The sequence below is a fragment of the Scatophagus argus genome, chromosome 10, assembly GCF_020382885.2.
Source record: "Scatophagus argus isolate fScaArg1 chromosome 10, fScaArg1.pri, whole genome shotgun sequence".
Classification (NCBI taxonomy): domain Eukaryota; kingdom Metazoa; phylum Chordata; class Actinopteri; family Scatophagidae; genus Scatophagus; species Scatophagus argus.
Genome location: NC_058502.1, coordinates 8,694,811 through 8,717,300, shown reverse-complemented (window position 1 = coordinate 8,717,300; position 22,490 = coordinate 8,694,811). Strand labels below are relative to the sequence as shown.

At 39.2% G+C, this 22,490-nt stretch overlaps 2 protein-coding genes across 2 annotated transcripts; one reads left to right on the top strand and one right to left on the bottom strand.

The window, feature by feature from the left end:
* Nucleotides 1–640: 640 nt before the first annotated feature.
* Nucleotides 641–14,505, top strand: LOC124066096 (inhibitory synaptic factor 2A-like). Its single transcript, XM_046402197.1, has 3 exons — nt 641–1,857; nt 5,335–5,406; nt 13,997–14,505. Exons 1-3 carry the CDS (start codon nt 710–712, stop codon nt 14,178–14,180), a joined length of 1,404 nt encoding a protein of 467 aa, XP_046258153.1. The 5' UTR covers nt 641–709; the 3' UTR covers nt 14,181–14,505.
* Nucleotides 14,506–17,299: 2,794 nt separating this feature from the next.
* LOC124066048 (indoleamine 2,3-dioxygenase 2-like) lies at nt 17,300–21,649 on the bottom strand. Its single transcript, XM_046402112.1, has 10 exons — nt 21,269–21,649; nt 20,466–20,561; nt 20,185–20,304; nt 19,513–19,631; nt 19,340–19,354; nt 19,119–19,218; nt 18,827–18,944; nt 18,660–18,711; nt 18,334–18,482; nt 17,300–18,167 (listed from the first exon to the last, which is right to left on the bottom strand). Exons 1-10 carry the CDS (start codon nt 21,356–21,358, stop codon nt 17,791–17,793), a joined length of 1,236 nt encoding a protein of 411 aa, XP_046258068.1. The 5' UTR covers nt 21,359–21,649; the 3' UTR covers nt 17,300–17,790.
* Nucleotides 21,650–22,490: the final 841 nt, after the last annotated feature.

Genomic DNA, 22,490 nt, shown 5'->3' with positions numbered 1-22,490 from the left:
GTTTCTAACACTGAGGATTTCATTGAAAGAGACACTTGAAATGGGAATACAGAATGGGGAAAAACCCTTTGGGAACATCCTGATCAATAATTTGTGTGATGAGGTACATCAAACCAGCATATCCAGGAACTTTGGTTTGCAACACATTCCCATTTCTTTCTGGAGGAATATAAATGCCACTGGCTATAGACTTTAGTGTAGAACAGCAGTACAAAAAAAACCAAAAAAAAAAAACAAAACAATGAGATCATAAATGACTCAAAGATACTATGTCAAGTAAATGTATGTCCACCCTGCTTTTATAAAACACACAACATAAATCAAAAACGTTTGTTGAATCTTTTAACGGCAGCTCCCGGTCCTGGGTGGCTCTTCTGCAGATTAATAATTGAAGAGTTTGACTAGATGAAATCTGATTGTTTTTACCTTTGCTGTGACTTTTTTTTTTCTTTTTTTTTTTTTTTTAAGTTTTGGTTTTGGCAAATTTCTCTATGTCTAATGATAAATACTGTGCCTTGAATTGTGGATTTTGGATGACAAATTGTGCATTTAATACAGGTTTAACATGTGTTACCAGAAAATAAAGTTCCCATTGGGAGAAAAGAATCAAATTATAGGATCTCATTGGAGTGATCATAGATCCGTTTCTTTCCCACTGGATAATGTAGTAACACTCATATATTTCTCTCCTTTACCTTTTTCAGGAAATATGGTGAGCAAAGAAGACACCAAATGCATTGTTCTCTCAAATTCAGATGAATCGGATTCAGAGACAGGCCCATCACATAACCTTGATGCACTGTCTGGACCGGAATCAGGCAAACAGCAGGTGAAGAAGAGAAACAAGGCCTTGCAAGTGCGTTTTAAGGATATCTGTGAAGCTCAGAATGAGCATCGCAGAAGACGTTCCAGATCCATCTCTTGCAAAGTAACACAGAGAAAATACATGACCATGCCTGCCAGACGCTCTATTCCAAATGTGACTAAGAGTACTGGTGTCCAGACCTCGCCGGACTTAACTAAGCGATACAAGACTTTCCCTTTTGAGAGGAAAAAAGGACACACATTTAAACACACTGCTTTGGTGGAAGATTACAAAGGACAAAACAATGGCTTTTTGAGTGATATAAAGGCAGGAGGCGAGGATGGACAACCTACTGGGGGGTCCTCTAAGTATAAGGGTAAGATTGTGGGTCAGACAAAAGCACTGCTTCACCATACTGATGACAGCAGTGATACAGAGGATTTGCTTTCCGGTGCCAACTGTGTGGATGGACCCTCTTGTCCAGACTCTTCGCATTTCTCTGAGGAGTTCCATGCACCCTCTCCTTCCAAGAGAGAACCAGAATACCAGGTTTGTGGGACAAGGACCAAACACAAAGGATTACCCAAAGAAGACATGGACACTGGCGCTTCCTCAAAGCGCCAGCTGGCACAAGACAAGTCAAAGGGCTCTGGTCCTGTTGCATGGAACTCTTTGACACAGGTGGAGTCTTTAGGAAGCCCGTCTGTGAGCTGCAAACGGAAAAAGGGTACACAGCAAAATGAACACCAGTCACAGACGCTTCCCCATAGTGCCAAATGTTCTGTGCAGTCACAAGGGCAGTGTAGGTCAAGGCATGTGTCAGCCTCCTCTAAACTTCAGCAAACTGTTGGGGGGGACGAGGTCTTTCCTCCACGAGACACAGGAGCCCCAGGCATGGGGAGCAGCCAGCAGATAATGCCCTTATCTGAAGACAAGGATATCAAAGCACAGCTGCAGGCCATGGAGAGTCTCATCAGCTCGAGCCAGGAGACCATCAAGGTTCTACTTGGAGTTATTCAGGAGCTGGAGAAAGGTGAAGCACATAGAGAGGGGTGAGTGGAATACGCTTCACAGTGGAGACTTTTATACATGCAATCAAACATACATTATACATACCACATGCTTGCACATTTCACACTATGCTGCCAGCGTAAACCTGTGATAAAGGATCATTCCGATTTATTACAACTAGAGCAGTACTTTCATATAGCTTTGCCATCACTTCTGTTGGTTATGATAACCTATGATAATAGAAAGTGAACTGGAAGGGCTCATGATTATCCTTCATCTCCCAAGAGATTTTATCCACAAACACATGTAGCAGGTCAAATCTGAACCGGGAAGTCATTCTGTAAACTGGATGTTTAAAATGGGCAGTTTTTGGTGTTAAATTTTACAGTTTACCATTGGCTCCTCTTCCAGATAAATTTGGCTATAACCTAGAGGTTTATTTAAAAGCTGTATGATTGTCTGACAGCTGATATTTCTTTCCTCATGATATTTCTTCCTAGCAATATCACTTTATTCAGAAATTTATTTGGTAAATACAATAGTATTACACCGATCACCTAAGCTACAAAAATAAGACACAAGCTGACAGGACTTCAACAAGACTAAGTCTACATCCAGGCTAGTGACACTGTCAGGCTTTTGTTAGCTAAATGCTAACATCAACATAAAAAAAGCCAAGTAAAAGCCAGAGAATCACTACTGTATTTTTTTATTGTAATTTATTCATCCATCAAGATGTAATGGGGCATTCCAAAAGCAATGTACAGCACATTTTACTACTCCTTATCTGTGTAATTGAAATGCTAGAGTAAATGTGTCTTCAGTATTTTTTATGTGTCATATTTCACTACAGGCATACCTTTAAAGAGGAAAATAGATTAACAAGCTCTATAAAATTCTCAAACCATGTCCATGACCTGGGTCTTACACCAGTGCAATTGTTAGAATTGATGTATTCCATCTCCAAAACCCATAGCAACACAAAGCAAATTGTATTTAAGTCTCATCCATATCCAGTGGTGAACAAGGCACCCTAATGTGACTCTGTGGAACTTGGTCTTAAAGGCCCAATTAGTGAAGCCTCATAACACTTTGCCTTTCATCTCCACAAAACTGTGGCTGCTGTTGTGCCTCCACTGTGTTGTGTTCCATCAGCGTTATTAGAGGGGTGCAGTTACTGGATATAAAGCCCTCCTTCCATAGTTCTTTTCCAAATACTCTTCTCTTTGTTGCATGGCTGGACAATCAGATAGCCCTCTTGAAAGCTGTGCTTCGAGATGAACCAAAAAGCAACTAAAAGCCTATTTTCACCGGGAAGAAACACATGATGTTCTGTGATTTCAGAGTGACTGCTTTTTGCACACATGCAAGTAATCTACTAGTTCAAGGTACAGGCACAATGTATACGTTCAATATATGGGTACACAATATAAAGGTACAGGCATAATATACAGTAGAAAAACATTATATTCATAGAAGTTCTCTTTCAGTTTTTCAGTTTACGTTTCAGTTCTGTTCACATTGGAAATTATTACATTATCACAAAATATCTTACTTCTTGTTTTTCTCTCCCTCGTGCGTTCCATGAGTCAGATGCAAACATGATGCATATTTCCTTTAAAAGTTCAGTAGGAATTCAAAGTAATATACATGCTTGTCTGTTTCACATCCTTTTAAGTTTGATAAAGTAACACTTTATGTTGAATACTTACCACTGACATCCTGCAAAATCTTGAAACCCTGGCCAGCTTTTATGAATTATAACTGTTGTGTGAGTAAGTGAGTAGACAGACTTTTTAGATAAGCGTGTTAGTCTGTTGCAGTCCATAGTGTGAAGCATGTCAACTCATGATTATACTGTGTTGATTGACTTGCCATGATACTATTATGCATACATCTTTTTATACAAATATGAAAGTCTCTTCCTTTGCTTGACATGTCGCTACATTTTTAGTCAGCAACCATGTATGCATGTGAAATATCTGTATATATCATAGGATGAAATACAGTATTTATCATACATGTAAAGCATAGAATTCTGGACAAGACAATGCAAGATCTGGCTGTCACTTTTGTTTACAGGTTATCAGTAAAACACCAACTACAGTGTTCAGGCAGTCAGAGCAGCCAGCACGTACTCAGTGAAATGGGAATGACGAGGGCAGGACATATCCCAGGACAGCTGACGTGGGCAAACAACACAGCAGTGAATCTGTGCCAACAAACAGTTAGCTTAGAGAACGACTTTTCAGAACCCCCCCTCTGTGCTTTGTACAGCATCACTATATTGAGTTATGAACATTTTACCTGGAATGGGGAAAAGAAGTGGGTTTTTTGCACTAGCTGTGATTATGAATTTAGGTTAATACGCTTTGTTTATTAGAGCGAAGCTCTTTAAACGATAAGCTTGTACATGAAAAACCAGGCAACAGCACAGCACCAGCGCAGACAAGGTCTGGCTGTGAGTTACTGTCCTCACACACAGCTGTTCAAAGAGCCTTCATTTGAGAACAGGGCAGGATGGATGAACCTGCTGACCTTGAGCTCCCATCAGCATTTTCGATCCGCAGAGAGGCTGTTCTGTCTCACTCCCATGAGGTCACCTCTCATGTCACGATGAAGTCCAACCCCTTCACATGTCATCCAACAGGATGAACGGCTACAGTGACAGCAAGCAATTACATGTGCAGCTCTAAAGCAGCCCCTCCTATCATCTCCATACCCCTGCAGAATGCCACTGCATGCACTGACATATAGCATGAATATCATTATGCACACCTGCATGCCCGTGTAAACGCAAATGACGTAATATGGATCAAAAACTGGCAATATGACAGAGATGCCTGTTACAACCAACAAAAGCTATTCTATATTTGATGTGTCCTCTTTGACTTATGTACTCATAAGCTGATATGACCCAAGAGACAGTTTAAGGTGTCTTTTTGTGAAGGTCTTTTAAGATATAAAGAATTGCAACTCTGTATTGTAAAGTATAAGACAACAGACCCTTGGGAATCTGTACGTATGTTATAAACCAAGCACAATTTGTCTTGTTGTTTGCTTTTTTTTCAATTCTTTCAATTCTTCTTCATGCTTATTGTGTCTGCAGTAAATTGAGTTGGATGAAAAATAAAAAAAAAAAACGATTTACAGCAAAGCACATAATGTAAAGGCATTGATTTTTCATTCCACATGATTCATGCAGCATTTAGTCACTACTTGCTTGCTACTTGCTGCCTATGGAATAGAGACACAGAACATATTTTAAAACTATGTCATGGCAAAGCAAGGTAATCCTATTATGTAAAATCAGTAACTCTACACACTTTATTAATCAAATCTGAGAGAACTGCAGGATCTGAGCTCCTGCTGCATTTTCGACTGCTGGGAATAAACAACAGGGGGTGAAAACCAAGCTGAACAAATTTGGCTGATCGCTGATGCCCACAGGTGTTGAAATATGAAGCTAAAGCCCGCCACTGGAGATCACATATATCTTTTCATCTCTCTGTTCACAGACTCTCCTACCGTACAGGACAAGACACAGCAAATTGTGACACTTGTCGAAACAGCGCATGCATCATTTACAGGTGGGTCCTTTTCACTGCCAGTGTGTGATTAATGCTGCATTAAAAGGCTGTTTTCTTTATGATAATTTAGTTTGTTGTGGAAGGGACGCCCACAAGAGGTGTTTGGTGCAGTGCTGCTTTTCTGTACAGAAACTGTAAAAGTATACAGTATGAAGGATAATGCATTTTCAGTGATCTGACGAATACAAGGCGATTTAGAAAATATATGATAGAAATTTTGATTAAAATGAAGAAGAGTGGAATCCTAAAGAGAATAATCATAAAACAAGCACCAGGGACAGGGAAAAAATAAGAGATGTAAATGTGCAGCCACTGGCAGCACAGTGCGCAGCATATTGGGTGTTGTGTGCACTAAAGCATGTTTTCCTGCAATGGATGATGAAATAAATATTACCTCCAATGTCATTTGCACGGGTTTCTGGGGAAGGTATGGTCTCTCTGTAATGAATAAGTAATCATACACAGCAGTGCGAAGTGAATTAAATGAGGGAATGCAGTTGACCCTGTCACAGAATATATGACAAACTAGAATTTTATCAAGTCCCATAAAACATAACAGATGTTTTACAAACGGATCGGATTAGCTCTATACTTTCTCAGGAATCTTAATACATGTTGGAGTTATTTCTTTGCCATTCTTTCATACTCTCTGCTATTCTTTCTTCCATTTTTAAGATTGTGTCTTTCTCTCAAAATACCCAGGGTATTTTTGATATGTTCTGATATGCTCTGAGCTGAAAAACAGCTCCGAAGCAGGTGGGGAAATCCACTGAAGCTGTAACCTTGTGTCATTTGTCACATGAATCCAAAAGCCTTTACCGCTGAACCCACTTGTTACCTTGTTCTCTGAAACAGGAAGCAGACAGCTGCTTGGAAAATACTCTAAAGCCCAGAAAATACACGTAGTACAGTGGGATTTCTGGTAGTTGTCTCATGAGCTTGGAGGAAAGAACCTTAAAAACCACCAAGTCACGCAAATTATACATGTAAGTGGAACATTCTTTCTGAAAACAAAAGTTTGCTGCCGTGAAGGAATCCCAACTTTCAAACTTGCTTTCTGTTTCTCTTTTTACGCAGCAGCTGCTGCACAAAACTGAAGTTTAATAAATTCTGTATTTTTAAATAATAATAAAAAAAAGATAGCAAGATAACAAGGATGGATTATTATTTGAATTATAATGGATGACTTTCTGCTTGAATATTCTAAGGTCAGTACAAGACTTATCTTGGGACATTTTTAATATAAAGAAAAGGAAAATTGTCCTGTCCTGGAAATGTTAGATTTTAAGTTAATGTAACAGTTTCAATATGCCTTCTCTCCCTACTCCCATAACAAGAGCCTTGTGTGTGGTGTAAGACCATTGTGGAACCTTAAAGCAGAATCACCGTTTCATAGGGGATGATAAATCATTGGGCATTACCCAAGAACCATGTGTACAAGCAGTTTTGTCCTTGAGTAGCTCATGCAAGTGTGACATTCACAGATTTTCACATATTTATAATTTTATCTTATGCACTTTCCAAACAGAAGTGCTCCAGGCCTGCCATATGAATCATGTACAGATAGTCTGTCTTTCTCCACAGGCCAAAAAAACTTCTTTGACTTTAATGAAATTTGAGTCTGAACATATCAAAATAACAATAAAATAAAACTTAATGCCATATATATATATTACATAGAAAATTGTCAGACTCTGACAGTCACCTCATGGATTGATTGAAGTTGCTGTCTCCATGCACAACACAGTATAGCTCCACCTGTAATCCCCTTGACCGCCTCCCGTCTAAGTCATGGACTGCTTTGCTCTAGCAAGCCGCCGTTATGTCTGGCAACTAAATTCATGTCAAACCATTCTTTATTTCTGTCAGTGCCGGTCAGCTCAGGTGACAGGGCATTGACGACTGCAATAATATTTTCCCATTTTTTGAGTCCACTAATACCATTTCTGACACTGCGAAATTTGTTCCTTTTTTTCTTATTCAAGTGTCTGATAGCAGCAGGACTTAAAGCTCCTTCATTGTGCTTATAATCACAAGCTACTCAGGTGGTATCCGTCACTTAAAACATTAGTAATAAGCATCAGGAAAAATTTAAAAGATTAGACTAAGAATATGAAAATGTATTTGCATGAGGCCTTTGACTTCACGTTTACAGTGTAACATGCTGTGGATGGAAACAGAAAGTGGAAAGTGGAGCAACTTAGCATCTCGCTTTGGAGAACTTGATGACACATTCGCTGATATTCGCGGAACACAAATCAAGACTTACTAGAAATGAACACTTCAGCTGACCCAGACAGGAGCCTGTGGCTTACATGAGAAACAAGAGTAAAAACTGCTCCATGTTCTGATCCTGGTGCATCAGAAAAGGAGCTTTGGTCTGATGTTGGTATAGGTAGGAGCAAAAATAGAAACAACAGGCTTTCCTCCATCGATATCTCTCCAAAAAACACAACAAGCTAACAAAGACAGAGTGCTGCAGAGTGGCAGCCACTCTCACTCCTCCACCATTTCAAAACACAGAGCAGCTATGGACTGTAGTCAATAAAACTTCAAAAAAAAAAGAAAAAGAAAAAAAGATTTTAGCCTCCAGTGAACAGGCCTGATTTGCCATCACAGAATAAGGTTGAACACCACGACCACAAGGGCAAAAAAGGAAAAAAAACTGACTTGACATTAGGGAAAAAAAAGTTCTCAGCAACATGAAATTATTGGATCTGATTTTGCTATCAGTGTCAGCAGTAAGGATTTCAAGGCTGTTGCTTTCCTGATGACCTGGTGTCTCTCACCCAGCCAAAAAGATCATTCAACTCTTGTCTGCTTAACAATCTGTGAAGACTCTTGTGCATGTGGGAATAAATGATTTTATTGAAACAGATGGATTTCACCTAAATACTCATACATCCAGCTGTTAAACGAGTCTGAAAGATGTTGAAGTAAACATGGTGAGGGTTGGTGATGAGACAGTTCACTTAGACAAGTTGTCAACCTCTTTCTTTTTCTTTGTCTAACTTGGCCAAATCTTGTCAAGCTGCCAAGGTCAAAAACAATTATTATTTCCAGGGTCGTAGTGCCAGAAAATTGGAGAGGAGGACAGAGCTGACACAGCTGTCTTTACAAAGAGAAAATTCAAAGTAGTCAATGAGACCAGAAAAGATTTGGATAAATGAAAAACACCCATTATGGTTTCACTGCTGTATTTCTTAAGGTTCCTGAGTCATTAGGTCTGTTCCTCACTAACAGTTTTGACTACCAGAAAATAACTGATAAGTTCACAGTACATGCATATAAATCCTACATGATCACAATGTACATGAATTGAGTAAGGATCACAAATAGTCACTGGGTGGTAAGACTTAATCTAAAGATGTTAGTATACTGTAAAATATCTGGGTTTTTTCATTTTTTAAAGGATTTTGTCTTCTGTTCATTCTTCCAAGTATCCTTATAATGTTATAATGTATAGCACTGTAGGTGCTCTCTTGTGCCAGAACACTGTGTGTTGGTGTGCGTGTGTGTGTGGCGATTTGTGTTCCTATTGATCAACAGGTCCTTGCATTGATTCGTTTTCATGGGTTTAGTCATTACTGTAAGTAAGTGTGGCTTTCAATCAGAGGGTTTAAGCAGAGTGGGTAAGAATATAGAAGTCTTCATATGAGCCTCTGAAGGGTATTATCTGTGCCATGTTATGACTGGACCTGTCATTTAATTACTGCAGATAAGTGGGGCAAAGCAAGGAGCCCAGCACATGGACTGTGCCAACTCTGTATGTGGATGAAGCAACTTGGCTTAATTACGAGAACAGTTTCTGTTGCCAGAAAAGGTGCCTTCAATCTGTTGTCACGAAACCAAAGCCTGTGGTATGGTAATAAAGCCACAGTAAAGATGCACTCTGCAGAGCCCTAATAAAGTCGAAGATAATCATTTCATCTGGGATATGTATCATTAGTTGTTTATTTCAGTTCACCCAATTGGCTTTTAACAGTCTTTGAATAGAGCAAAGCCGTAGTTGGCAAGCAGGGTAGTAATCTATCACAGTCTTATCTATCTCTGCCAAAACAATTGTCATAAATATCTTAAATTATGCAAACAGCGTTGTTTAATATTCTTCAGTAAAACCCCAGCTGCACAAACCTTCCAAGATGGAGTGATGTTTTTTGAGAAAAAAAAGGGTATTTCTTTGTTTACCTCTTATTTCTTTTTACTGTCACCTACTATAAAATGACAACACCGCTCAAACTGTATGAGCTCATCACCAGCATCCTATTATAATATTATAATAAAACTTTTAAACACTTGATGTGAAGCTGTGATCACCTTGCTAGATGAATCACTCGATGTAACACGAGGAGGAGACCTGTGTATGGTGAGGCAAATCAAAACCAGAAAAGCCAGTTGGGACCAAATACCCCCCCAGAGTTACACAGCAAAACCATTTGTTTCAACTATAACCAAGATTAGCAGCCCCTGAGATGTAGCCCTTAATTTCAGAGGAGTCCAGCACCTCCGGTAAGTCCAATAAATTCCAGACTCTTGCAGCTGCTGAGCTCAGGTAGTCAATCTGTGGGTCTTATCCAGACTTCAGCTCTCCCTTGACAGTCTCCACCCACCCCCGGTATACTGCAGTATCTCATACATTACAGCAACAAATAGGACATACATATGGCAAGTAAGAGTCAGGGAGAGAGAGCCTGAATGTTCGGACAATAACTTAAGGGAATAACTATAATCATTGTGTCCATCACATTAAGTGAAAAGCGAATTCTTTAAAGGGTTGCTTCACCCATCGAACAAGAAAAGTAGAATTTCTCACTTTCTGGTGGCAGCCATCAGTGCAGGTTGCGGGTTTATCAGCCCCTGTTATAAAAGATCCATCTCTGAGATTTCTGCCTCGAGCCCAAAAAATGGAGGTCAATAGAGTGGCATAGTGGGAGGAGTTGCCGGTTTTTCCTCATTCTGAATTCCAATTTCATCCTCAATATTACTCCCAAGGAGGATGTAACCATCTTAAAGGTTTATGTTAAAGCCACCGGCGTACCTGAGAAATCATGTTTTGTCCATAATTTGAGCTAAATGCTACCTACAGCCACCACTGGCACAGAGAGGAGGTCAGTGAGAGGTGTGAATCAAAGTGGCAGGGAATTTAAAAATGCTTCATCTTTACAGATAAGCGACAAGAACAAAACATGGTCACATGTTTGGAAAATTAACAAACTTTTAGTTTTCAACACTGCAGTATATGTACATCATATACACAGGTTTGTGCTTTCAGTTTTTTGTCAAAGAACCAGGGATTTTTAAACTGTCATAGTACTCCAAGCAGTAGAAGCGCCTCAGTGTCCCACTGTGAGTCACATAAAATTAAGAAATAATAAAGTTTTACTTCTGGAGCCAGTACACTCATGGATGAACTTTACCATAACAACATTGTGATGGGAGTGGACCTTAACTGAGATGTTACTTCTGGAAAAGCAAATAGCTGTTTAATTTTTCAATGCTGTGAACAAGTTCTGTTCCCGTTCATTATAACAGGATGGAGGTAGAAGTTTTAGAGGCAAGTAAAACAAAAAGAATGTAGTTTTTTGTTGTTGTTTTTTTAATTCTTACTCTTGATGTTATCATTGAACGGCAACACTCAAGGACACTGCAAGATGAGAATACATCCACATCCTGCACTTGATATTTTCTTGCTGTATTTATCTACATGTGTAGTTCAAACAAGATTTATAAGTGCATCAGTTGCAATAATAGTGTGGCCTACCACTGAGTCAACATAATGTACAGCAGGAAGCCCAGAGTAAAAAAGGTGCTCTAATCAAAACGTTAAAGGATTTTATTCCTATCATGCTGTGTTGAATAAGAACCAGCTTTTGAATCAAAATATGCCATGTAATGTCTCCAATTTGAAACTAACGGTGACTTTGAAAAATGTAAAGTTCACGGAAAGGCGACTGAAATGCAATACAATGAGACGCAAGGAGCTAATTAGCACTTGTGTCCCATGCCGAGACGGAGGATCTGTGGTTGTTTTGGTGAACAATTGTCAAGATTGCCTATTTTGTTTTGTTCTCATTAATGAGATTGGGTCTTTCTCTGTGTGTCTGTGAAGCAGAAAGCCATGTAATAGACAATGGCAATGGCTTTTAAATCTGATATACAAGACAGGGGAAGAATTTCTGCATCTGATTTACATAACCTGTGGGGAGTTTTTGCTCCAACTGCTGCCCATCAGTGGAGGAAATAACTGTAACTCTCCGGTGATTTAATCTACTGTGCCCGGTCATGTAGTTCTGAAGATGTTCCACTATGCTGGACCAGAACCGCTCATCTTGTCAAGTTTGAACTGTGAATGTACAAAGGGGAAATCACGGGAGGAGAAATGACTTTACGCTGAAAGGTGCCACAAGCAGAAAGAACAGAGAATACTGGTGATCAGGTATTCACTGTGGAATGAACAGAGTTTGGCGTGCTAAAAAGATATCTCACAGCAGCAAAATCCCTCCCAGGAGCAACAATCATTGAACGGTGTTCAGCACACCACGACCGCAGACAAACAAACGGCTCGCCACTGATCACAGCAACAGCTACTCACACTGCATAGCTAAAGAGATGATTAATCTGCTTTGCTGTGTGCCCTAGAAAAGCCTCCCTGTCTCCAGCTGCTTCAATCTGTTTGTGTACAGAGATGATCTTAGATATAGGGCTTTTGTTTGGTGAAGCACCTGCTCCCCAGTGCCACCCACATGGCAGAATGCTGCCTCTGGCTTCCCACCGAGGCATTTGTCCACAGCATACAGTAACTGCAGTGGTCTGCCAAGTGATTAATTGCTTAATAATTGCTGAGGAGATTCTGTGTTGCACTGTGCTGCTGCTCTACTTCCTGTCAGGCTAGCATTATTTAAACAGCAGTTGTAAAAGGACATGTTTTTAACATAAAACAAAAGATGCACATAGAGATGAAGGCAGGAGGAAATGCCAGCAGTAGATGATATGAAAAGGAGATGCTGTAAAACAAGTGCACATACTGCAAGAAACAGCAGTTCTGCCAAGATAAAGACGTCACTTTGTCCTTTAAACTGAATTCATCATTGTCAGGAATTCAGCGTTCAGAAGACACTGAGATGTTAGCACTAATTTGAAGTGTAAATGAGGAAAAGTGTTCAAGAGAAGGTGAAGAATGCACATGCAAAGCATGGCGCAACAAGAGGTTTTGTTTTGACACAAGAAAACATGCTTAAAAATCTTTTTTTTTTTAAAATGTACATCAGTAAAAGCTTCGACTTTAAAGTGATCACAAGTTCAGGTTCCTGAACATTTTTGACTTTTCTTTTAGGCTAATATATTGAATTCATTCTAAGTTCCAGTCTGGCAAACTACTTTCCAGCCTTCCATCCGGTTTCTGCCCTGAAGGCTTTAATAGAGCTCTGTTCTTAACTGACACTTATCTTAAGGGTGAGGACAGTTCCCAGGATTCATTATGTCACTCTGAGTACAGCACATCCTTCATTGAACTAATTACACTGTCCATCAATGGGGTTCCCCCACCAGGCCAAGCTTTGTACGTTAACGTCTCTTTGTGTGCCTGCAGACAAGAAGAGGGCTGCGTGTTTGACCTTGACATGTCAGATGTCATCTCTTTTGGCAGCTTCTGTTCTCTCTCCCACCTTTAATCCGCTAGACTTTGAATGACAGCAATGAGCTTAGTAAGTCGTAGTATTCACTGCGCTGCTTCAATGCAGTGTGTAGAAAGTAATTTTGGTGATAAAACAAACTGAGGATGAATCAAAAACGCCCCAAACCAAAAAGAAACGTATGATTTCATCATCCGGTACGATGTGTTGAGGAGTGTTATTTTGGCAGGCAAATAGCAGGTGATTCATTCTCTTTTATTTCCACTATGATGCTTTCAAAATTTATTGCACACCCCAGGAATAAATACATTAACAGAGCACTACAAATCAATAGCAATAAAGTGAAAGGAGATGGTGTATAATAATGCATTTATCCCTTGCTTGAATACAGGCAGTTAATCAGGGTCTGCTTGGCCCCTTGATGGTTTCATTTGGATGGGATTAAGGCCCACATTTCTCCCCGGCCTGACAGATTTAATCGGAGAGAGGGTTCAACTACGGTGCCGAAACAAAATCAGACGATGACCAGCCTGGGATTATACTTGCGGATGTGGAAGTCTGATGTCAGGAGCAACCCACATTCTGGCTCTTTTCTGATACAAATATAATCTATGCAGGAAAAGCCCTTTGACTGCATGCATAAAAAATACAGAGATGATGCAAAAGAACTCTATTACCCGGAGGAGTCTCTGAAATGTGGATATGTGCCGCAAGAGATATGTGCTGCCAGGGTGTCTGTCAGTGCATTTGAACCGTTAGCCTCCCTCCCAGCCACCATCTGGACATCTGTGGATTGCTAACATAAAAAAACAAGTCACAAACTGAGTCATAAATGTTGTAGTCGCCCAAGAGAAACCTTTAAAAACCTTTCGATTAATGCACCTGAATCTACAATCAAACCCTTGTATTATATGTAATCTGAATATTCTAAAAGTCCACCTCTTATACTTCTGTTGCAGTGTCGAGCTGGACTTCAAGCAGCAGGAGGACAAGCTACAGCCCCTAATGAAGAGACTTTGTCCCCTGGAAAGCCAACAATGCCCTGCTCTGCCTTACCCCAATGAAGTGTTCACATCCACACCGAAACGCAAGTCCAAGACAGAGTCCAAAAAGCATGCCCGCTGGAAACTCTGGTTCCTTTGAATAAAACATGAAGGCTTTGGAAACGGCCTTTTCACTGGGTACATTAATAACCCTGTTATTTGCAAAAATGGATGGAGGAGTACTTCAGATGGAGCGATCAACATATGAGAATGGATAACAACAGGATTCAGTTCATTTGGGGTTCTGAGTTGAGACTGCACATTAAGTCAGCTGGGGGACAGCAGAGACAAAAAAAAAACATTTAAAATCCTGTCAAACCTTTTTCTGGCATGCTTGCTGAACAGGAACGACACACACCTGCAAAATCTAGGTGAGCTTTGAGTTACGTCTTTGTATTATATGTTTTTTTCAAAGATGGATGTACTGGGTAAATGCACCTCTCACATTATATTTATGTCTTTTAACTGCATCCTCCAATGCAATGCATTTTTTATCTTTTTTTCGTCTTAGAGCATATTGCTTGGCAACAAGAGGAGGCACCATGTGGAGGGCCTTTTATGAGTGAAGCTGTAATCTTTGAATGGACATCAGCCCCACCTCCGGCAAAGCACAAACATTTGACTATTGAGAGGAACATGCGTAAAAGACTGAAAGAGAGTACAGTACATGGCAGTATGTCAGCGCTGTTCTTATAGCCCTGTCTTTTTTCTCCTCTTCCTCCTTATCTGTTTAACGTCCTGCTCAGTTTGTCTGTCAGACTGAATGTCTGCCTGCCTTTGTTAATAACCCCCGTCTCCTCCATTTCTTTGTAACTCTGTCCCTTTATCTCTCTCTGTCCTTTTTCTATCTCTCCATTTAGCTCACTGTGCAACCAACCAACTAGCCAGCCAACTTTGCCTCAGTCATCCTGTCCTTTTCTGCTGGCTACACTGACGTATTAATGTTCAGAATCTATATTTTCAAATGCCTGCCTCTTTTTAGCAAAGTACTGTGAAATGACTTTTAAAACATATTTGCTAGGGCCCCTCCTCTTGAAGCAGGTTTAACTGTTGAAAATGCAGAACAAGTCCTCTGGGCTAGGTCAGATTTTTTTTAACAATATTGCAATGTTTTGACTACTTCTACGACAGAATATTTTCTATGACAACTTAAACGGTGTTTGGGTTTTTTGTTTTGAATTTCAAACAAAAAGTAAAGGTTATTTTGACATTTCTCTTGGAGTCCATTAAGAGTTTGCCTTGCCTCTCAGTCACTCATCGTTGATCTATTTTCGGTTAGCTAACACTTGCAGTGTTGAAAAATTGATTTTTCTTGCCACTGCAAGTTTCATCTTGTAAAATAAGACAACTTTTTTTTTTTTTTTCACAGAAGACAATTACAGAACTCCAAACATCTGTCTACCAACCCACACAAACAACTCTGCACTGAACATGCAAGAGCAGAAGGGCTAAATACAGTGCTAAAGGAGTATGGTAGCAATCTTAAAGCAGAGAAGACTTGTAGCCACCAGCTTTGGATAAGTACAAAAAAAACAAAAATGATAATGTAGCAATGATGAACTTGCACGCTGTTACAAAGCAGGTATTTAATGACTTCCTAGAGTACTTTTCTAACATCAGCTCTTATGTAGATTATGGTACTGTTAAATGTCCGAGAAATGTCAGGAAGACACATGCTGGCCTCCCATGGTTAGACTACGCAGTAGATAACATTATTACCTTAATATTATTACCTTGGGAAAGTGCAATTTAGTGATTATGTGCAATATGATGCATTTTTTTCTACTGTTTCTACATCACAATTAAAACATTTTCAACTCAAGGTGAGTCAGTGTGCTGCTATGTGTGCTAAATGCAAGACGCAATAGAGTTGCAGAGTGCAAGGAGCTACTTTTGTCACTCCTTCTTTCAGAAGTAAGACCCAATCATTTTTCCCATAGACGATATTACTTGAATCACAGTTGGAGCATTTCTACAGCTTTAATAAGCGTGAAACTGTCTCAGCTGAACAGCCATTGACAAACTTGTTAGAAAATGTCTGATGTTTGACAGAAAGTTGAAAGTACAAGCCTTTGTGTAAAAATATCAGAGGAGAAATTAGTCTCGGCTCCCAAGATGCATTTCGGCAAATGGTTAAAATTCTGTCATATGAACCATTATGGACAATTTGACGTTTAAATCATTTCATTTTAATTTTGGGGTCAGTTTTGGCTGTATTCAGAAAATGTGATATATGTCACCATCAGTTCTCTACCCCTGGCATAGCGGCAGCTAAGGCTCATGTGTATTATATACCAGAATGATGGACAAAACTATAAACCTCTATGATTGTTACATTATCCAGGAAAGTCCTTTGTATCTATGTCAAGCTGACATAAAGGATATTGTTGAAAGAAAAACTTTTGCTAATACAGAATGAGGAAAAATACCTCAGGAGTCAGCAGCTCCTTCTACTTTCCAACTCTATTTGACAGCAGACAACTACACCAGTGCTCAGTGTAGTTGCAGCCAGAGCTGCATTCACCCCGTGTCAAACAGTATACAGTTAACATCTTTTGTGCTTTAGTGAAGCAGAATTGTACCATGACCAGGGCTCAACAGAGTGCACTTGAGTCCTGGTCATGCTACAACTCTTTTCTAATGTGATTAGTCCTGAATAGCAAGAAGTGACACAACATTCAAGTCAAGACCAGGAGGCAAGTAGGGGTTTAAGTCCATCAAACTGAGTGACCTGATCACACAGATCCGTCCATCTGCACTGATTACCACTGCTGTATCTATCGCCGTCATTGTCCACAGCTCATTCCCTTTTTCTTTTATTTTACCAGTATCCTCGATCATGCGATTCCTACCACATTTCCTCATTTTGTTTTTTCCCCACAGCTCATATTTCTCTCTACATTAATCTCCCTCCACTGTCATCTGCTTCTTACTCTCAGGCTCATAGGAGTTCTCCTTTTCAGTTCCTGTTTCTAAACATCATATCAGTGTATTGATAAAATGCAGATTAGAAAAGAAGCTGTTCTTCCATTTTTTGCTATTATTTGTGCTTTTTAAAAAATGAAACTTTTAAACATTTCAAAAACAACATGATTGGGTATAGTGATAGTACTGGTAAGAGTATTTACTTAAATATTACTTTAAATATTTTCATAATGTGTCTAAAGTCATCTAAAAAAAATGAAGAAAAAAGATTGAAGGGTGTACAAATATATTTTATACATGAGTACAAGTAAAACCAGAATAAATAAAATGCACCACTAACGACAATTCCTCTCTGTATGGTCTGTAAAGGTTTTTACAATCATATCATTATATAAAGTGTCATGACAGAGAAAAGTACAGTAAATTTAGTTTTTGTAAGGAAGCCCATTTCTGCCAAAAAAAAGGACATAAAAAAACATTTTGTTTGAGAGAGTCAAAAATGTTGTGTTTATAATTCTCATTTATTATTTTTTGACTATTTATCTATTTACTATCTATTTATTTTAACTACCCATAAATATTTTTATTTCTCTTGAGTGTAACTATCACCTATTTTTTTTCCCCTGGCAAAAATGGGCTTCCAAAGTAAAAACATAGGAAAAAAACTCCTGTCCTCAAGACTTCCTGTAATATAATCTGAGTTTAAACTTTAACCAAACATTACAATAGAGAGTTCTTGATCAGAATATAGCAGTGATATTAATTGATATTTCATAAATACAACCTCAAAAATTTTGCACTTTTGACACAGATGGCCTCTCTGAAATCAGTGTTTTTTGGGTGGTGTTACGAACGCTCTTGAGAAAGACAAATAGGTTGGATCCACCAGTCCCTTTGGCGTTCAGTGCAGTGCCCACACCGATGAGTGGGCAGGCCATGGTTTGAGCTTGATTGCCGGGCACAATGACATACTTGGACACAGTATTGAGGTGGTAGCTCCGTAAATCCACCAGGGCTGAGACACAGGAGTTGTAGGCCTGGCAGAGATCAGAGCTGGAGTGGGACAGGATGAAGTCTCGCAGAGGTGGACAGACAGACAGAGTTTCTATCAGCTGACGGTGGGCAGGAGGCATGTAATCCCTCATGCGTGTCAGGAAGGCTCCTACATAGGGTGAATCAATGAAGAGAACAGAAAAGAGACTGAAGGAAAGAAAATAACAACCTTTCCTGGGGACATTTTCTGTCTGAGCAATCAACTGTCTGCACAGAGTGATTCATTTTTAAGGACCAAGCAAGGGGGTCAAAGGTGGAAGGAAATGCATCTTTACCTGTCTCATCCTCATGATGGATGCACAGCAAAGCATCAAAACACTGAATGGCTGAACTCTGTGCTGCACTCCCGCCTGATAACAACATTGGCTCATTGCTCACACCTTCATACAACAGCCCCCTTGGAAGCATGGGGTTGTCCCGCCACCTAGTTCAAACCACAGACATGTACAAGATGTACAGATGCACATGCAATGAGAAGCACGTGGTTCCAATAGAAGGGTCGAAATGCCTTATAGTGTGATAAATCAGCACCTGATGAGATTAGTATTAAAAGTATTAATAATTTCAGCAGGTAGGATATTGTAACATCCCTAAAACTCACCCTGAGACAAAAATTCTCAGTGTTCCATGAAACACAGTTGGATCCACACAATCTGGAAAGAGCACACATTCAGTTATTCTAATTTCCTGGAATTTCTTGACGTTTATAAGAGACTCAGCATGTAAATTGATTAAATTCACACTGGGCTAGGTTTAAATCAAACTTACTATGCATGAGTTTGAAAGTTTCCTTCATCTTCTTCAAAGACTGAGTTACTTTTACGAGACCTTTCTGTATGGCGATAATGTCGGACATTTTCACAGCATGCATCACCTCCAGAGCCCCCTGGTGAAGAGTTGAAAATTTAAAGCCCACAATTAAGGGGCGTGCAACAAAGACACACACTGTATACGAATGCAACACAAAAAGGGAAGTGGTTAGATGGATAGACTTCATCAGACTGAGAGCAAGAAAGGGTTAATATTACAAATAGAAAGAGTAAGAGCAGCCAGCACTAACCATTATGCCTGAACTGGCAGCCATCTCGACCAGTAATGACACTATGAAAAATCCCCTGCAGCTCTCACCACCAGGAAAGGAGAATATCAAATCCATGTTCCTATATTTGAAAGTGTTGTGAAAATACATGAGCCGAGCATCACATGTGTGTCAGACTATGAAAATCATGCAAAAGTGCAATTGAGAGGTTTAAAACAAAGTGCAAGACTTCTTCAACTCACCCAATTTCCATTTTTCTAAAATGAAAATGAAAGAAAGGAGAAAGAAATATACGGTTTTTATGTAACTTAAGTTTAGAGTTTTATTGTGATTTTACTATGATAAGAATGGACAGTCTATGGAGTGGGGATGATACATCAAGATATTAAAAAAGCAACAAAACAGAATTACTCACCCTGTGAGATCTTTTAATTTCCAGTTGGCTAAAACACAATCTGCATAAGTCAGGATGGGTGGAAGGCCAAGCCTGAGAGACACTAGCCAAAAGGGCAAAGCCAGAGCTTTTGGGAGCATCTGTTGAACAACCATGACATATAGTTTACAATCCAGTAATAACTGCCTTCTTTCAATTTTGGAGTTCTTTTGTGCTTTGTGCCACTAGCTGGTCAAAGCTTTCACTTATCCTGTCAAATAAATTAGCACATATTCAATGGAGTCACAGATGATGTAGCTACGTATCCCCTGACATTTCCTCTCACCCCAACAACATGGGTCACATTTTTAGTTTTATGTGAAAGGTTTTAACAGCTGTCAGATGCATGACCATGAAATTTGGTTCATGTAACACTCAGTATGAATTGTAATAATTTTGGCAAGCTCCTTAACCTTTTAGTGCCATTATCAGGTCAAAATGTAAATGTTTCCAGTCCTATTGTTTAAATGAAATTCCTATCAGCTGTACTTTGTATTTGGTGCTAATTAACAATTCTAAGCATAAAAACTAAACTAATCCTTACCATAACAGGCTTGAAAATTGATATGTGAGCACCTCTGGTCCAGCCTCACAGATCTGCTGGCATACACACATCATAGAACCCATCATTCATTTGCACTGTTGTGTTTTTACCTGAGCAGGTGCTTGTTGTCCTTCCTGCCATACATATCCCATGCTGATGAATCCCAGTGCTAAGTGAGCCAGCCTGAGCTCCCGATGCTCACTCAAGAGATGGGGACTCAAAACCGGCATCTGGATTGAGATAAGATTTTCTGTCTTTATATATCTGTTTTCGGGAGCAGTGAGCATTATCAAGGCTTCCACCAATGAAACAGTATGTCAGTATTTGCATGCTTGAGTTCTCGACTCTTTAATGCTTACATTTGCATTAGTAATGCTTTGCTCATTCTCACCTCATGAACCAGATCCCGTAGTTTACGTGATTCTATCAGATGTGTGAGATTATTTGCCAGGTCCAGCCATACCCGATAATATTCTGGAAGACTAGTCTAGATGATAATAATGATATTTCATGTAAAGTGAAATCAGTAACTTCATCAGCTCATGCTTGCCATAGTGCCTGACCTGTGTATCAGGGAATGAGGGGAGCTATCAATCAGAGGGAAAAGGTAAATTATATGTGGAGACAATAGAAAACTGAAAAAATTATCCAAGCAGAAAACATGGGATGCTCAAATGGACAATAACTGAACAAAAACACTGGTAGGCTGTGTTTCATGCCAATGTTAAATTCTTTAGCTAAAAATTTGCAATTAAAGTCAATGCTCATATGTAGGTTTTGCATTGTTTACAAATCTATCCCAGAGGTTATTGAATGTTTTTTTCCATCGCATAAACTGTCACAACTGAGCCATGTGCACTGTTTTATTTCTACCAAATGTCTTCTTAGACATAAAACACTTTGTGTAGCAAGCCTTCAGGAATTTCACATTTGAAGTGTAATGAATTGAGTAATGTACAGTATGTTCAGTATGTGAATGGCTCAATATAAACTTTCACAAAATAATCTTTTATAAGCTTAATTTAAAAAAATGTTTCATGTGTGTTGCTGACCAAAAGTGATAGATAAATAGAAAATAGTCCTCAATAGTAATCAGGCTGTCTGTAAAGCATATGTTGATTGTTGATTGGGAAAAAAGACATGCAAGTATATAGTATGATGTATCAGAAAAGAAAAGATGACAGTGAAACTCACCAATGGTTTTTCAAGGATAAACCCAAGCTTCTCAGAAATGCTAAATGCATCAAAGTCTGCCTGCAGTGATTCTCTGCTGTCGGTCTCCATATGCTCTGCCCTGTACAACACTCTGCTTCAGTAGTTTGGTTTTGAGAAGAGAATAGCTCTGTGTGTTGACACTCAGATATCAATTGTTAAACTTGCCCTGAGCCTGCTTTCAATGTTTGTCACATCCCCCTTTTTTTGCATATTGTCAGCAAAGAGCCAATTAAATTCATTGTACTGTAATGTCAGGATTTCACAAAGCCAAGCTGAATTTCCCTATTGCACAGTATGTAACATCAAGGATGTCTTCCTATTTTTGGCAGCCAGTGAAAGAAACTGCTGCCAAATAACAGAAAATATTTGCTTGCGCACATTTTGTTAAAGTAACCAGTGAAATATCATGTTTATGTGACTCAGCCTTCGCTAAAGTGATGACTATGTTTGAGTCAGTTACTGAGACAAATACGAAAAGGCTTGATAATGCATACAACTGATGTTTGTTGCTAACTCATTGTGCAGTGATGAATTATTGAACAAAACTGCTGATGTTGATTCCTCACCACTGAAAAATACTTAGACTCTAGACACCAGTAGAAAAGCCGTACGTACGCAGACCATCAGCACGTATGCTGACGGTCTGCCACAAAAAATATTATGACAGACCAACTTTCTTTAACACCAGACTAAAATGACAAAATTTTACTAATGTAACCCAAATAGTTCTGAGTCAAACCCACCTTTCCAGTTCTTTAAGCAAATAAAATCTTATGAATAAGATTAAGAATAAGACATAAGATAGAACTTATGTGGATAAACAAATCATGCTTAGTTTTGATACTAATTCCAATTATAAATGTGTTTTTATGTTATCTTTTCCTTCAAGGTCATTCAGAGGTGTTTCACTCTAAATGCACTTTGCGTGGAAACCTTTGCTGTGCTTTGCATTATGCTCTGTCCCTGCTGCAGTCGCAGTGTGCGTTTTTGAAAGTCAGCCAAAAATGTTGTTGTGTGATCTTTCCTTTATCACAGCCAGCAGCCATTAGATAGAATACTTTTGAAGTACCCAGAGAAAGAAACTTATTTTTCACATAGTGGATTACAATCAGTGCGACACTGTGACTTCAGGATGCATTAATCAGCAGCACAAGGGAGTTTATTCAAGGGCAGCCATTAAGTCTGCATTTATCAACTGTTG

Bases quoted from the DNA above. Each gene is read 5' to 3' on its own strand.
- LOC124066048 (XM_046402112.1), bottom strand. From the start codon at position 21,358: ATGGAGACCGACAGCAGAGAATCACTGCAGGCAGACTTTGATGCATTT. The intron at 18,945-19,118 runs GTTAGTGCTGGC...ACTCTTCACCAG, and splicing joins CTGCCAGTTCAGGCATAATG to GGGGCTCTGGAGGTGATGCA. The intron at 18,483-18,659 runs GTGAGTTTTAGG...GGTTTGAACTAG, and splicing joins CTGAGAATTTTTGTCTCAGG to GTGGCGGGACAACCCCATGC.
- LOC124066096 (XM_046402197.1), top strand. From the start codon at position 710: ATGGTGAGCAAAGAAGACACCAAATGCATTGTTCTCTCAAATTCAGAT. The intron at 1,858-5,334 runs GTGAGTGGAATA...CTCTGTTCACAG, and splicing joins GGTGAAGCACATAGAGAGGG to ACTCTCCTACCGTACAGGAC. The intron at 5,407-13,996 runs GTGGGTCCTTTT...CTTCTGTTGCAG, and splicing joins AGCGCATGCATCATTTACAG to TGTCGAGCTGGACTTCAAGC.